The sequence below is a fragment of the Tyto alba genome, unplaced genomic scaffold (assembly GCF_018691265.1).
Source record: "Tyto alba isolate M040663 unplaced genomic scaffold, T.alba_DEE_v4.0 Super-Scaffold_18, whole genome shotgun sequence".
NCBI lineage: Eukaryota > Metazoa > Chordata > Aves > Strigiformes > Tytonidae > Tyto > Tyto alba.
In genome coordinates, this window is record NW_024881280.1 from 23,769,103 (window position 1) to 23,786,464 (window position 17,362).

General features: G+C 39.9%; 1 protein-coding gene across 5 annotated transcripts in view; it reads left to right on the forward strand.

Moving 5' to 3' along the window:
• The window catches only part of TTLL5 (tubulin tyrosine ligase like 5), a 146,612-nt gene that overhangs the window by 60,083 nt on the left and 69,167 nt on the right, over nt 1-17,362 (forward strand). For 4 of the 5 annotated variants that reach the window (XM_042791291.1, XM_033008589.2, XM_033008592.2 and 1 more), the window contains 7 exons: nt 884-1,004; nt 2,634-2,780; nt 5,045-5,145; nt 8,609-8,742; nt 9,359-9,472; nt 9,865-10,275; nt 11,746-11,936. In XM_042791291.1, the coding sequence (XP_042647225.1) occupies nt 884-1,004; nt 2,634-2,780; nt 5,045-5,145; nt 8,609-8,742; nt 9,359-9,472; nt 9,865-10,275; nt 11,746-11,936 (1,219 nt within the window). The remainder of the gene's footprint in view (nt 1-883; nt 1,005-2,633; nt 2,781-5,044; nt 5,146-8,608; nt 8,743-9,358; nt 9,473-9,864; nt 10,276-11,745; nt 11,937-17,362) is intronic. The other variant, XM_033008590.2, reaches the window with a different exon arrangement.

A 17,362-nucleotide genomic window follows, 5' to 3' on the forward strand; every position in this document is an offset into this window, starting at 1 on the left:
AAAAGAAAGGAGAAATCATGCTTGGCAATTCAAGGGACAGCTTGTAGCAACTATGGGGAAAACTTTGAGGAAGAGTAAAGACTGGGAGAGCAGTGTCAGAGGAGAGGGTTTAGGCCAAGATGACAGTGAACAGAATTAGTCAAAGCTTTCAGCAATTTCTCTCAACACAGATATATACGCTAAAGTGACTACCATTGTGAGGGAATGAGAAACAGTGTGTCCCTCCCAGTCCTACCCTAGTCTTCTCCTCAGTTCATACTCACAGCTTCCCAACATGTTCAGCCAGCTGCACAGCAGATTTTGCTGATGTTCTTTCATTCTTCAGTGGTGCCTTGCTCAATGAAATTTGGCTTGTGTCCTTGGGCCAGCAGGGGAAGAGCTCACTTTCACAGATTTAATTCTTTCATTTCCAATGGGAATTACAGGGTCTTTGTTATAACTCTGGCACCAGTACCAAGCCCTTTATTTATTTTATGGTCTGTTGTTGTGGTGTTCAAAATGCTTGTGAAGACAGAGGCCCAAGAGAGCTTTGAGTTTGGTTTAAAAATACACAGTTTTGCTGATGTTCATGTTATTGGCTTTTGGAGAAGAGTAGCTAAGGCTGCGAAAAGGCAAGGAGAACATTCCATTTTTAGAGATGATCTTAGAGCTTAGAGAGTGTCTGCTGTCTTTTTTATCTCCTGCAATACCTACTTTCTTGGTGAACTGAAGGTCTCCTTGAAAATACTGGTGGGGTGAAGGGGTCTTCCTTCACTAGAATTTCAGCATTTGTGCACCTAGGAGGTCCTTGCTGACTGTACTTTGATCCATAAGCTGTGCCTCATTGCTGTAACTCTTCCCATTGCTATTCTGAAGACAACTGACTGATCCTTTTGGTCCATAGCAAAGTACAAGCTCGCCGGGCTTTCTCTGCCTATCTACAGCATGTTCAGTTGCGACTGATGAAGGAGGCTGGTGACCAGATCCAGAATCCTGCCTGGGCTGCCAAAGAGGATGAACAAATGGTAAGCAGCTCTGTGCTGGCCAGACTGAGAAGCCAAGCTGAAATCTGCCTTGAGAGTTTTGAGGTTGGTTCCCATCCTTGGAAGAAATGAAGTCCAACTGAGGTTATAGTTGTACAGCTGCCGGTGCTGTATTTTTAATATACAGACAGGGTAGGACTGCTGACTGACATCTGGGCAGCAATAGAGTAGACAGCTCTTAATGACTAGAGTGTGACTGACATTCATACTGCTTAGATCTTTCACTGATTCTCCTTCACTCATCTCTGAGCTTACCTGCTTTTGAATTCTCTCTAAGATTCTTTAAGATGACTTAGTATCAGGTTGCTGCTGCCTTAAACAAAGCATATGTTTACTCAAAATAGAACAGGTCCCCAGTTAAGCTTTTTCTCTGTTTCACTCTCTGTAGGCATCTGTGCTTAGGAATCCTCTTTGCATTCTAGATAGACGGAAAAAAAGTAAAAGCCACCGAGGAAAGAAAGTTACTTTCTAGCATAGGTGTTTTTTTTTTTTTTAAAAAAGCATGTGATGAGTTTTTCTAGGCAGTATTTCAAAGCCCTGTACTTGATGTATGTACATTTTAAAGACTGCATCAAGCCCAGATCCCCTCACAAACCTTCCTAAAAGAGCTTTGTATGGTAGGCTTTTGAGCTTTCTGCAAGTCCAAATCTATTCTTGCTGAATGCATGTTAGAGGGAAACAGCCAGTACAGTTCAGAGATAAAATTGTGTGTCAAGAATAATCAGTCGACTCAGTGGAAAATGCTACCCCTGCTCTTTCCAAGTGGAAATTAAAACTGTCTTTTTGAGAGTCACTTTGTCTGCTGTACTGTGAAAAGTAATGTTTAAAATAACAGATCAAACCAGCCTGGAGTAATGGCAGTGAGAGGCGAGCTGTGAAATCCAATAGTTTGGCTGCGAGGCTGCTCATTTATGCATTAGCAGAGCTCCTAACCAAAAGCAAATCCAGAGGGGAGACAGAAAGGGTTCAAAACACCCACAGGATGCACCTCGCATTAGGATCTGCCTTTGCCATATGTTTCCCCCACCAGAGGTCAAACAGATGTGGTGGGGAATTGGAATTATGTAGCTGTAGGTAGGTTGCTCTGGAGAGGCTGTGGCAATAGTATACATAGATGAAAAATGATGAAATGGTACTATATCACTGTAGTGGAGATATTTGACGAAGATCCCCTTCACTGTGATAGCACTGAGTGGGTTTTATATCAGTATATGTCATCACAGGCCTTCTTTAACACATTGCACTTTGTTTTTTGGAAATGTTCTCCTAAGGTATTGGACTCTACAGGTTATTCTGTGTTGTTGATGCTTTTTGCTGCTTGTCTTTTTCTTTTCTTCATCTGCCATGCCTTTCAGACAAACACTCCTCAAGTGTCCCCATTTCTGACCCACCTCAGACAAGGCACACCGTCGTTCTTCTCCCCCAACCTTGGATTTGTAGAGCTATATTAAAAATGCGCACTGAATAATGCTTTTGCCTGCCAGTTGTCAGCTTGTTTTCTTGGACAGTGTGCTTAATTCTTGCTAGTCGCTAGCGGCTATAGTACCTGTGTTCTCTTCTCTCCACATCTTGCAGCTGGTCCCTTGTTAACCCCACCTCTCTTACTTGCAGGAGCTTGTGGTACGCTTTCTGAAGCGAGCTGCCAGCAATCTTCAGCAGTCCGTGAGGATGCTGCTCCCCAGCCGTCGCTTAGGACTAAATGATCGTCGTCGTATTCTTGCTCACCAGTTGGGCGAGTTCATAATCTGTTATAACAAGGTGACTAATTCTTTCTTGATTCTTCTTTTGGTAGCTTTTTTTGGTTTCTTTTCTCTTCTGAAGTATCTCCTGCTGGCTGTTGTCATAGTCAAGGCAGCAGGCTGTTTTACAGGATCTGTTCTGTAATTTACATGGTTTATTTGCAATTGTGCATCCAGTAATGGTAGTTTGTTTGTTCAAATTGTCAGATATACAACTGTATTACTACATTTTCTATGCAGTCCAGTAATAGTGTGTATAGAAGTAAAAGAAGTATTGAAGTGAAGTGGAATTTAACTGTCAGTTTGCTTTTTCTTTGGCTTGTCTTCGATTCTAGTGCTTTGGAATGCCTATTCACATTTCTCCCTATTTTTATGATGCATCTTTAGAGATAATTTTTTTTCTTATACAGAACAGTATGAAATACATATTTTACCATTTATTTGGTATACTGAGGGACTGCTACCTATCTGTAGTATGAGACTCTGCATGCTCAGTGATAAGGAGAAGTAGGTCCTAATTTAAATAATTTTCACCTCTTTAGTTGTAGAAGATGCTGTTCTTAGCATAGTGGTTTCATGCTAATACATGTTTTGCAAGAACAGCTTCCCCTTTCCTTTGCCCCCTAGCATTTCTTTAGTGTTAGAACAAGGATAGTTTAAATTTTGCTTTCAGAGACGGCTGTGCACACAGGCCTCCAAGCTCCTACTCATTAGCAGAGGATGTTCACTTACATTACCTTGTCAGAACTGACATCTGGTAACTTGATCTATCAAAGCAAGGTTAGTATTGAACCAAATCTGTTCCAGAGAGTGCCTTGTATGCCTAATGCTCACTGAATTACTGTGTTAGGAGTAACCACAAAACACTCGGGTGGCTCTGTGGTGAGTGAAGAATGTGGCTTTTTGGATATAATTTCCACTCAAATTGTGTTCAAACATCAGGACTTTCTGCTAACTCTTGAGTAAATTCACAAAATAAAGCTGTGTAACTGGTAATGAAGCAGTGCATAAACATATTTTCTCAGTTAAAACAAGCGAGAACAGATCACTTGAGGTTTTAGGATGTACACGTTTAAGCCATTGAGAGACTCTTAGACTATGAGGTTTTTTGATGTCTGATTCCAACATATAGAATTCTTCACTGACTTTTAACTTCACATTTAGTAGGGGACTTCTACTAGCCGTTATGTATCTTCTGTAATGATACAGAAGAAAAAATACTACCTCCAGCAAACTAAATAAAACAGATCATATATTGTCCAGGATTTTACTTAAGTAGTGAATGGTAGAGACATGTCCCAGAGTGGCTTTTTCTTGAATTATCTTTCAAAAGATGTATGCGGCCCTTTTGTCCTGGGAATGTTCAGAGTACCAGTAGGAAGCAATGAAGCGGAGGTCAAGTTTGGTCAGATAAATCTTGTATGCCGGTATTAGTTTCAGATGGGCCTGTAGGGTTTTTTTAATTAACAAAAATGTTTGTATCAATGCAATCTCTAGTGTCAACATGTTCTGCTGGTGTAAAATACAAAGATCATTTATATCTGAGAGCTTGTTCTTATTCTCACGCACAAAGGCTTACAGTCTTTTATTTCAGTATATTTTAGTGTATAAATGCATATTTGCCACAGGCTGTACTGTTTTACTTTCTTTGCTTTTGCTAAAGCAGTGTATTTTTGGTATGTAGATAAGCCCTCAGCAATTTGCTGCATGACAAGAGAAATTAAATCAAGAGGAGAACTCCTAGTTTACAGTAGGAAATGTGGATACCCTCAGTAGACCTCCTTGATTAAGTTTCTTTAACGTAATTTTGTGGTTTTGTCCTCCTTTCTTCCTGAATATCTCCTTTTAGGACAGATGCTCAAATAAAAGTTATTTTGAGGAACTCTGCGTTTGTGACTGAAACAGCAGAAGTAGAGAGGGGACCTAATACCTGTAACGAATGTTTATTTTTTTTTTCCTCCATACTTCCTTATGTCCCAGCAAAGAGTATATTTGAAGGAGCAGCACATATTTGTGAAGACTTGACCTCTTTTCAGCAAATCAATTCTAATAGGTTATATCAGGTGGAGGAATGAGGAGTTTAGTGTATGCTTAGCATGATATCTCTGGGGCTCTATATTTATCTGTTGTGTTGCACATAGTGAAATAATTATAGTTTGGCACTTCAGAGTTGATGTTCTTTTTGATTAGATCTCATGGAATTGTTTTTTGTCTGAGCTATAGCTATGCCATGGAATGTAAGGTAACTACATAGAGACACTTACTGATACTGCCTATTAACAGGAAACGGAGCAGATGGCTCAGAAGCAATCAAAGAAGAAACAGGAAGAGGAGGAGGAGGGAGTGAATCCCGAAGGTTTTCAGAACTTTATTACCAGAGCAAGGTAGGAACAGATTTTATTCCCTTTGATAAAGGATCTCCCAGCCCTGAAGGTGATGGGATTGTTCTAAAGATAATCTGATCGATCTAAAGGCCTCTAGATACCTTTATTGACCGTAGCACCTCCTTCTGCTCTTGCTGGGGGACAGAGAACTTTTATCTTTTCTCCCTTTCAGTAACCAAACACTTGTATCATTGGCATCTGGTGCATAGCAAAGGACATGTGATAGAAGTTTTGACTATTAAGTAGATTCCCAAAGGACAGCAGTGGTTGCCCTGGTCTGTGTAAATTTCAAACTGATGCTGTTGAGCTAGTGGTCTCCTTTCCCATGATGCTGGAGCAAATGCAGCAGTACTTAGGAAGGAGAACGAAACCAGAGCTGCTGCTCAGATGGCCTTGAGCTGCTGTGGTTGAACAGTAGTTGTTGCTCTGGCTCTCAAGTTTCTGCTCACAGAAACAAATCTCATGCTTGCTGCCTCTCTTCAGGAACTCTCGAGGCCTGGACTTTCTGAAATGAGGGAGGAAGGGAGTTAGACTCCCTGTCTTCATCCTAGCCTCTTATTTGGCTTGCTAAGGCAGTTGAGTGCAAGCAGTTACTTTTACAATGAAAAAGCAGTATTTTCTAGCTGTTCATGCTCTGAACTTTATCTGCCTTGAACTTACAAGAGTCTGGTAGGAAACATATTTTGAAAACACGTAAATACTCTTTAAGGCCTGTTTTTCATTATATGAAAAACAATGGTATTATAGCTATCTGACTATGGAGCTGTCTGAAATTATTCAGTTAATGGGAATGATGTCCTCAAAGTCTCTGATTTTTGAGCACAGAAACTGTTTCCTTTTGACTTCTTTATTTGACCGTTATTTGACATGCCTATATTGGAAAGGACCCCTGACAGTATCTGTACAGGTAGAGTTTACTTGCCTTTTTAATTCCCTTCTGTATTCTCTGAGAAGGTTGACAGTCAGTGCTTCTGCTTCATGATCGGTTATGGAACTGTTCTTTTTTTTTTCTCTGTTTCTCTGAGTGCTTTCTCCGTAGCACTCTTAGTGACTGATTTAGAAGTGGGTGATAGCTGAGGCTTCTTAACTAAGTTCAGGAGGCTTCACAGTCTCTTTTGATCCTATCTTCTCATGAAAACAATGGATTTTTCATTTTGCTAATATAATTGATAGAGTCATTACTTCAGCAGATTTACAGGCTCCAAGAAAAAAATATCACTGCTTCTGTAAGAGTTCTGTAAAAGAATGATATGTGTGACTACCATATACCATAGCATCTACTCCTGTCGTTAGAAGTGCAGATTACATGAGCCCACAGCACGCTCTTGGTTCTCTGACATCTCTGGCCACTAAAATGACTGTTGCCTCCGAGAACAGGTCATTTTGCTTTATGCCAGAAATGCTAAGAGCTCGCTGTTTGGGGCAGACCTGCATACTCTTCTGTTTCCATGTGTTGTGGCTTAACCCCATCTGGCACCTAAGCCCCACACAACCACTCTCTCACTCCCCTGTGGTGGGATGGGGGAGAGAATCAGAAGAATAAAAGTGAGAAAACTCGTGAGTTGAAATAAAGACAGTTTAATAGGTAAAGCAAAAGCTGCATGGGCAAGCAAAACAAAACAAGGGATTCATTCACCACTCCCCACGGGCAGGCGGGTGCTCAGCCATCCCCCAGGACAGCTGGGCTTCATCACATGTAATGGTTACTTGGAAGATAAACGCTGTCACTCCGAATGTCCCCCCCTTCTTCCTCCCCCTAGTTTATACACTGAGCATGATGCCATATGACATGGGATATCCCTTTGGTCAGCTGGGGTCAGTTGTCCCGGCTGTGTCCCCTCCCAGCTTCTTGTGCACCCCCAGCCCACTGGCTGCTGGGATGAGGTGAGAAACAGAAAAGGCCTTGGCCTGTGCAAGCCCTGCTCAGTGATAGCTAAAACATCCCTGAATTATTACCCTTGTTAGCTGCACAAATCCAAAACACAGCCCCATAATAGCTACTATGAAGAAAATTAACTCTACTCCAGCCCAAACCAACACACCATGTTATTGGCTACCACGCTACCATGGCCTGATGCAGTCTAGGCTAGGGCTGGAGATTTTTGCTGGATCATTTGCCAGAGTGACAAAGAACAGCAAAAGCCAGTTTGTCAACAATCAATTTCTAGCAGTGGTGTTTTTGCTTCTTATGAAGTATCAGGTATGTTTGAAAACTATAATATCTGACACTACTTTGTGCTGTGCTTGAAGCTTAAATCAGTCAGCTAGCCATTTGAAGCAAAACAAAGGGGGGTAGATTTCTGCTTTGAGTGTTTGTTCTGCAGTACGGTGAATGCAACACTGGAGAAAACGAGTAATAAATGTTGCCCCTCTAACTGGGATTGTCTCACTGGCACTCTAACTTTGGTATCACAAGGATGGCATTGTGTTTAGTTATACACATGCTACAACCATTGCTTCTAAACATCCTCAATGCAACTTAAAAGTATATACTTATGCTGGTAAATTCACTTAAAAGCTTAAAGCACCTTTCCACCAACAACTTTTCATTCTTAAATCTTCTCTTCACCTCTGTTCTTATTGGTTTGGGAGAAAAGCTGAACTTTGCAGCATGCCCTGAAGGTCCAAACTCCAGTTGGATCAGATTAAGACATTGCTTTTACCAAAGCTCAGGCTAGCTGAGACTGTTTCAAGTGTGATAGGCAGAGAACATTTTGAAGGATTATAACCACTGCTATGCAAATTTATTTTCTTGTAGTGTTACTGGTATTATACTTTTTGGTTTTGGTGTTTGCTCTTCCATATCCTCACTAATGCTGAGGCAACACTATAAAGCAAAAGGAAAACATGTTAAATAGCAAAACAATTAAAATTAGAGCTTGCACAAGCTCTAATATGAATGGCCAAGTAACTAATACTGGTTTGGGACAGTTAAACTCTCTTCTCATAAAGAAAATGAGAAATGTGTGCAAGTTTTGTGAGATTCACAAAAATATTGACTGTTCTGTTTGTTTGTCCTGCAGTTTTTGCTAATTAACAAGCTCCTCCCTCCTCTTCCCTCTTCTCCTACCACTGCTGAAGTGAAACTACTAATGATGACTATAAAATAGGCTGAGCTGAGTTCTCTCATGAACAAGATAGTGCTGTTAAGCCTATCTCCCCAAAAATGTGTCTGGAGTTTTCACTTGCTCTTTCTTTATCCTGGGAAGGCTCCTTGAATGCCTTGAATTTTCTACTGCATAAGAAAATGACATTTCAATGGAAATCTCAGATTTAAGCAAGGCATATTCCTTTCCTTCTGCTCTTACCCTGCAGAACTGATAAAATAATTAGCTAGTCTAGCCTCACCTTGTTTCCCCGCTCCCCTCTTCAGTCTCCTTATCACTTCTTGTCTGTGATTGTTACATGAATGCAGAAAAGCTTAGAATCTTCACTTACATCCATTCTTCTCTCCTTATTGTAGTGAAAGCGACCTGGAGGAAGTGCTGACATTTTACACGCACAAAACCAAGTCAGCAAGTGTCTTCCTAGGAACAAACTCCACAAGCACAAAACCCAGCAATACCAGTGATCAGTCAGAGAAACAGCCTCAAGGGGGTAAGTTTTGCAGGTGGTTCTGAGATGATGTTGCCCAGACAAATCCAGTTAAACCTCAGTCTGTGGAAAGAGAACAACCCCTCCAGAATGTTACTCAGGTTTCTTGAGGTTGTATATCCTTTTTTTTAAACTGACTGTATATGTGAAGACTAGAGTAACTGCACTCCTACCTTCTTTGCCTGAAGTGAAGTGGGAGGAATCTGGACTAGCATTTATAAGGAACTAGATACTGTGGCTCACAACTGAAATAAAAATGTGCAAACTGAAGGCGCTGAGATTTGAAATGAACAGAGAATCCTGAAATCAGAGTAAGGGATGAGAGAAATCAAGGCCTGTTAAATTGTGCTACCTACAGTGAGCGTACCCATTGGAGGGCAGAGTCTGTATATTTGAGCCTAATTAGGCATTCAGTGGCAGGAAGTGCAGTGCCAGCCATACATATTCAGTAGTCAACGCTACTGTACATGACAGCACAATTGTGATCAATAGAGTTGCACAGTCTACAGTAAATGTTAGCAAGAAAGTCTGTTGTAACAAGGTTTAAATTCTTCAGTCCTGTTCTACTGATATCACAGTTTGCATTGTTCTACTTCCTAACTTCTTGATTTTGTTATAGAGCATCCTGAGGTGGTGAAAAAAATAAAAGGTGATCAGTCCAAAAGTTCAGTTGCAGATCTGCCTGCAGAAGGAGCATTAAAAGGCTATAAACCCAAAGAAGTTAAAGCAACCTGTAAGTGAACTGGCTTAAATCATCATCAAGAAAAAAATAATGAATGCATATGCTGTTATTAATACTGTTTTAAAAAAATACAAGTCAAACTGAGGGATTCCAATGCCTGATTTTGGGGAAGATTCTGCAGGCTTTTCTTTTAAACCCAAGAGAAGATACTGTAGAGCGAGCAGTATGAAAGAGTTAGCTGCTCTTCTGTGGGGGAAGATCTAGGTATGGCAAGATTTGAAAGAGGATATTCCTCATGTGGAGCCTCTTCTTGTCTTTGCTGGTAGATGAGGTCATTTTGGCTTCACTGTGTCTGAGCAGAGGCATCTTTGGTGTGTTGATATTATCTGAAAGACCTGAAAACCAGCTCTTTCTCATGTAATGTGCTCATTATCTTTGTGTAGTTCCAGAAGGACCCACCTTCTCCTTAAATGCGGAAGTGAAATTACCTCCGTGCGGCCTTCCTAGTGCTTCTTCCTCTGTTTCTGGTGCCATGTTCCAGAGAAGTACCAGTTCCTGGATACCATCTCAGCCTGCAGCCTCTGAAAATTCACAGGTGCCTGGTCACCATTCATTGCCGGCTCCTCCAGTTGGTCCCAGGCTGATTCAGTGCCCATTCCCACTACCCTCCTCACAGAGTACAGCTCCTGATGGCTCCTCTGTCTTCACAAACCCAGTGTCCAGTGAGGCTTCTAGCCTTGCAGGATTACATCGTTGTCATTCTGGTAGCTACACCATTGGCCCATTCTCATCTTTTCAGAGAACCGCTCAAATCTACAGCCAAAGATTGTCCCGACCATCCTCTGCAAAAGTAGGTGAGTGTTCTGGGATGCCTAACAACCTGATCGTTCAGTAGAGACATTGTGTAATCTCTCTTCTGGAGTAGGTAGAAATTTTACATTTCCAGAATTATGAGTCTTGTTAAATGGTGCTAAATTTCTGATGGAAAGGTGGAGTGCAGGAAGCAGCCCTTGTTTACCAAAGATGGCCTTTAATTGAGCAGGTGAACAGGGAAATATAGAATCATTTAGGTTGGAAAAGACCCTGAAGATCATTGAGTCCAATAGTTAACCTAACACTACCAAGTCTATCACTAAACCATGTCCCTAAGTGCCGCATCTATATGTCTTTTAAATACCTCCAGGGATGGTGACTCAACCGCTTCCCCAGGCAGCCTGTTCCAGTGGTTGACAAGCCTTTTGGTGAAGAAACTTTTCCTAATATCCAATCTCAACCTCCCCTAGTGCTGTTTCCTTTTGTTCTATCACTTGTTATCTGGGAGACTGACACTCACCTTGCTGTAATCTCCTTTCATATAGTTACAGAGAGTAGTGAGGCCTCCCCTCAGGCTTGAACTTTAAACACAGCCTTTGAACTTGTTCAAAAAGAACTGGGAAATGAAGTATTGTATATTTTTGCTTGATTGTATTACTGATCTCTTGTTTATCTTTAGTGATTTTAATGTAGTTTTGGCTAGCAGAAATCCTGTCTCAGTCTATGTGCTGTTCTTAGTTCTGTTTCTCTATCATGCAGAGAAATCTTTTAATGAAAACTCAATTGTTGAATACTTAAAGATCTGTCAAGACCTCCAAAAAAGAAAGATCTGAATGAATCATTACTGTATGTCATTCGCTGGGACCTTTCAGCACTGAGTACCCAAAAATATCTTGTTTTAAGATCTAGAGACCTCTCATTTACTGTGCTGGGGTAGAACATAGTTGAGCAATGCAACTTCAGAGTGTCAGGAATCTGAAGGGTACAAGAAACTGTAGGAATTTATGGATGCAGATTGTAATCTATTAGGAAAAATTTGGGAACCACACACAGGCTAACAGCTGTGGTCTTGATAATATATATATACATATTATTTTTTTTAATGATGGTATACATTTACTTTAGGTTGTACATCAGGGTCAGCACATGTTCACTAGGGTTGCTGTATATATACTGGCAATCTTTCTACCGTTAAAATAAATCTGACTTCCCAACTAAGTAGCTTACTTAAAGGGATCCATTTGTTTTTAAAGAAAATCATTATAGCTTTAACTTAGGTAACAGCAGCCAATATTCTCTGGAATTGGGTGCCATTAGATACATTATGATAAACAGAATACAGGTTTGGAATTGACAAGAGCTGATATAGGCAATACCCATGCAGAATAGAAGGCCGTATTCTCCCTAGAATCTGCAGAAAGCATCATACCTGCTTTTGTGTCTCTGTGATCAGCAGGCCGAGAGAGTCTGCTGTACCACTCACTAAGCATATCCAAATGTTTATTTGGTAGGTTTGTGCCGTCGTAGTCCAAGTGGGCAGCGTGTGGGTTCAGCCATGATGCACAAAGATGCAGAAGATACTTCTTCCCAGGGCAAACATTATAACCCCAATATGGTAGCAGCAGAACTGCAGCAGCTGGCAGAAAAGCAAGCAGCCTGTCAGTATTCCCCACCAAGCCACATCAGTCTCCTTACACAGCAGGTATGTAAGCAGTAAAGCTAGAGTCCCTGTGACAACGGAGAATTCTGTCACAGGCTTCTGTGTCAACACTGGGCTGGGCGGAGACATGCTGGAAGATGTAAATCTCATGAAAATCGATTTCTGTCATATTGTTTTTTTGAAGTGTTTACAACGACTGGAATTTTGATTTTCTGTGAGGTGACAAGAACGTTGCTAAAGTCCTTTTATAGAAGAAAGTGAGATTGGGCAGAGGATTAGAAAATACGTTATAATAAACTAAATCCATGCTTGGTCTTATTAAGCAATAAAACCAAGTCTTCTCAGATTTGTGCTTCCATGTAATTGGTTTCCTCATTCCTCCAGTGTGTCGTCACAGTGCTGGGAATGGAAGTCTGCAGAGTGGGTTCTGATGTAAATTTGATATTTCAATAACATTGTAAAGACATAATGAAGTGCTTACTAGAATTAGGATATGATAATCCCTTTGCTAAACATGGTGGTATATATCAAATTTACATTGGCTTCTGGTAGAATTCCACTTAGTTTCATATTTCTTTTTGAGTTATGTCCTAAATGGCTACACGCGTAGTCATCTTTTTTCTTTATAATATCCAATAGTTGTGTTCATCAAAGGTGTTCAAGTCAGACACTTCTCAGTTGTTTAAAGGCACTTTGCCTTCGAAATTATTTTTTTCCCTCTTTACTTGCTAGAGACAAACAGTTTAAATACCTTTGCTCTGATACTTCGATTTTGGAAGTATTTTTTTAACAGTGATGTTTTGCTAAGTTTTCTGAGGCATGTTTAATAGTTGCAATAGCTGCTGCTACTTGCTTCTTTTTGCTTCTTTCAGATTTATTGTTACATGGTTGGATTTTGAGTCTGGTTAGATGATTGGCAATATGTCCTTTCCAAAAGGTGGGGTGCATTTATAATTCTAGGAAGCTGAGTAGATTTTTGGATCCTTCTACATCTAGTTCAAGGTTTTGATTCAGTCTGGGCAGTTCCAAAGCTAACACAGGCACTCCGGTCTTTGCAGATAGGTCTTGAACTTTAAAGGATAAGTCACAAAAACAAACCACCTTCTTGTTGATGGACTTGGCAGAGAATGTAAGCACCAAATATACCTACCTAGAGAATTTGATCTTTCAAAGCCTGAAGCGGTATGGGGAACATCAGGAGAAACTTGCTTGCTTGCCCAGTGCTATTCAGAGCTGTCAGTCTGGTTCTCTCAATTAAATCAGAATTTAGCTTTTATAAGCTAAACTTTCTCAGTAAAACTGTTCAAAAAATTTGGTAGTGAAACATTTTCATTCAGTAAATGTTAATTTGTTGAAAGCTAAGCATATGGTGGAAACTGGCTCCTTGGATAAAAATTAGTATCTAAAATATTTGTGAAAAAATTGAAATATATCTATTTCATTTCAATCTTTTCAGAAACAAACTTTTAAAAATAATTTCCTAGACTTTGTCCCTAAAACCACTCATTTCCACTTGGCTTCAACTTCTGTGGTTTCTTAGGTCTGTCTAGAGAACCCAAGTTGTCCTCCTGCTGCCATTTATATATCTATTAGATGATTTTTAAACTTCTGTATTCTCACCGTAGCTAGTTACTGCTAGTTAAGTTAGGACGTATGTAAGAGGGAATCCAGAGATGAATTCACAGAGATCTGCATGGGAAGGGCTGTGTAGCTTCCTGAGCACAGCTGTATTGGATGACAAAGGAGCATACTCTGGTAATTGCAGATGGTGGAGGCTGAAACCTGGTTAGCCACAAGTCAGTTGATCAGTGTACATATACTCAAGTCTGAAAGTGGCTATGAAGTGCAGCAGTAGCTCTGGAAATGTGTTGGTCGTGATAAATGTGTCTGCACTGCTTTTTACTTCTGAGTTCTCCCTAGATACTTTCTCACAGAGGAGGTGGGAAATATACAGAAGAAGAATGAAGGTGCTAATTCCCTTCCAGGAGAGGGGAAGATAGGGGAGAAGACATAGAGAAACATGTGAGAGAGGATTTAGTAAACAGCTGGGGAGAAATGAGAAGTCAAAGACCACTGGTATGGGTTGAAAAGGGGAAAGACTTGGGATGGGATTGTTTGGGGACTCTGGGTTATGAAACCCTGCTGACTTAAGGGCAGGAGAAGTAAGCAATTGAAAGCTGAGAGAAGGTTAGAGATAGAGGTTGTGTAAGGGTTATTTAGTTAAACAGGGCACTACTTTCCTATGCATTTCTAGACAGGAGACTCTGAATTGCTATTTTCCCCCTTTTCACTCCTCTGTTTAAGCCACTTGAAATATAATAGTCCTTTTAAAGTAAAAACATTCTAAAATAAATTGGCATGAAGATGACCTCTGGAAGAGAACATCGCTTACCTGAATAATAAAAACAGTACAATTTTTAAAAGCCACTCCAGAAACTTGGAGTTAGTCTGCCTTGTTGGAAAATACCTGGCTAGTGTGAAAGGGACTTGATACTTGGATTTAATTATGTTTAATGCCAACATTAGGACTATTGATTTGGAGGGGGTGCATGAAAGAGACTTTTGAAAATACTACCATTGCTGTGGACCGTGTTTCTTTTCCAAGGGTAAGAACTTCTATGTGAAAGTTGAATGCCTTTGTCTGTGCCTTGGTTCCTTGTATTGTGCCTAGCTGTGTCTTGGGGGCGGGGGTACTCTGAATACATTACCTCCTTCCAAGAGCAGCTGGGAAGCTTGTTTTCCATTCCCGTTCTTGTGAGAATTGCTTCTGGTATCTGTGTACTAGTGTGGGTCTCCGGGGTTCCCAGGAATGTAGTCTCAACAGCTGTGCTTGGAATGATGTTGCCATTCTGGTTGGGAGCCCACCTCTGTCCCTCTCCAATCCCTGCTGTTCTTCAGTTTCCTACCCATGCCCAAAGCACCTGTTTCTCATTTTTTCTTTTACACTCTTGTATTCTACTCTCTATATTAAATCAGTTTAATTTATTGTGCCAATTGGTTGCTGAAATGACAATGTTCAAAGGGAAAATTATAAGTGAAAGTATCTGAAAAGCCTTGAACAAGATACTTAAAATCTGTTGTCTTAAGAAAACAAGATTTCTGCGATTACATCAGCTTTCTGTCTTGTCAGTCTTCTCCATTCACTTCTGAAACACCAGATGGGACCTTCACAGTGATATTCATGAAGTGAACAGTTCTTATAATATGGGAGGTGGAGATGGTAGGAAGGTAAAGCCTTACTGATGTGTGGTTTCATTCCCTTGTACACAGTTTTCAGTCCTCAAAGACTGTCTCACAAAGTTTGTGAGAACATTCTGCCTTTCATGAATTTGGATTTTTGAAAAATATTTTTCATTATATCAGATAAAATCTCATCAGTGCATCTTCGTGCTTGCAACATGGAGAAAACAAGGGTGCCTTCATGGTGGTATACAATAGAAATATTGATCTAGAACCCATAAGAATCATTACTTAATCCCCTGCATCACTGATGCCTTACTGCCCAGTTGCAGGAATGAGAGATGAATAGAGAGAAAAGAGGAGCAGTATTATTCTATCTTAGACTAGAAAACGAGCAACTGTTTAGGTAACTTCTGTAACTGTCTTCAGTGGTAAGAGCAGGAAAGATGTTGCCTTAGGGACACACTGCAGTATGACAATCTCAGGTTATAAAAGATAAATATTCAGCATTACAAATTAATAAATACAGTGAAACTTCTAGGGATAATCTTTATTGTTAAATATAGCTGTTAGTTTTTACTTCTGACGAATTTTATTTCATTTCATTTACTTAAAACCACAGATTTACAATGTTTTTGTGATTACATAAAATCTAATAATAAATCTGATTTTGAGATTATGACAAACAGTGAGAGTTATGTACCTCTATCCATAAGAGATCTTTCAAACACTGCCTGATTTTTGCAGTACTCGGCATCTAACTATAGTACTCCACAGTATCCAAAAATAACAAGGTGTTCCTCTAGTTAACTACCCAGTACATTTGGGAGCAAGCAACGCAGAGATCTCTATGCAAAATGTGTGCCTTTGAGGATCCAGCATTAACCTGATAATTTCATTGCTCAGTAGGATAATGAGGTATCTGAGCTCAAAAGGTCATAAGGAAAGAAGTAAGAAAGGGAAAGCCCCTGTCCAAATTGCCCAATTTTCAACTGAATTCGTCTTGAAGATAGTTCATTCTTACCTGTTAAGTGAGAAATATTAAGTGCATAAAAGTGCAAGGCCCATGAGAGTGTTTCAGTTGAGGGCTAAAATCAAGTAGAGTTCTACCTATCTATTCTGTCTGGACTGCTGCCTAGCCAGGCAGAATGCCTATATTAATTAGCAGTGAACAGGCTTCTAATTTGGAACTAGCTGCAACATGTGCTGCTTCTTCCTTGTAAGTTAGGGGGACATAGGGAGGAAATATCTTGAAGGTATCATAGGTAGCAGGCTTGTGAATGATATGATTATTGGCCAGAGACACACATGGGGATGACACAGGAAATCAGATTTCCTTAAATATGCTATTGATAGATTATTAATTCACTGGGGATGTAGTCTAGGTCTATAGCAACAAATTTTGAAGGATATGAGCATTAGACATATGAAGTAATTTATTTTGTGTTATTTTTCACTATAGTAGATACAGAGGAGATACATTTTCTTTCCAGGTAATAAGTTAGGCTCGTAGGAGAAAAGATAGGCAAAAAATGTTTTGTGGAACTTCTATGGCTGGATAATATACATTTAGGAGTTCAGAAACAACAGTGAAGTGACAAATTTCTACTGAAAGGTGTGGTCAGTGGTAAAGCTGGTATGGAGAAGAGCAAGGCAACAAATATGCATATCTGTAGTCAGGACCCTAAAGTTTCCTGTAAAATGAAGCAGCTTGCTCCACTAACAGGTATATATGAAATAGAATTAAAAATGGAATTTTAATTCACCCAGGTAAACATAATTCAGACCAAAACCAAAAAACAACCAAAACACCCAACCCATGTCTTGATGTATGAATTCTTTGAACTGAGAAAAATAGCATCTAGTAGAACTGGTTCTTGTTGTTCAAACTTTTAAAAAAGTTTTTAACAAGCTTTCAGCAAGGACTGTTAAGCAAGCCAGGTATCCGTAGGATGAGAGGTAAAGTTTTGTTATAGATCAAACAGACAGAAAGCAAATTAAAGAATAACTAGCCAGTTTGCTGTATAGCAGGAGGGTAACTGAATATGCAGAATACAGAATACACATGATAGAGTGTAAAAATTAAAGATTTGAAAGGAAGAGGTTCATAATGACTGGCATATTATTACCTAAAGAATGAATATAAAAGCAAGTTGTTGCAAGGTAATACGGGGTGTGAATTTACAGTAGATTAACTACTCTATAGTGTTCATCCATGTAAACTCATGCTTATGCAGCTCAAGTTTACTACATGACGTAATTTATTGTTAGCTTCAGTACAATGTGTG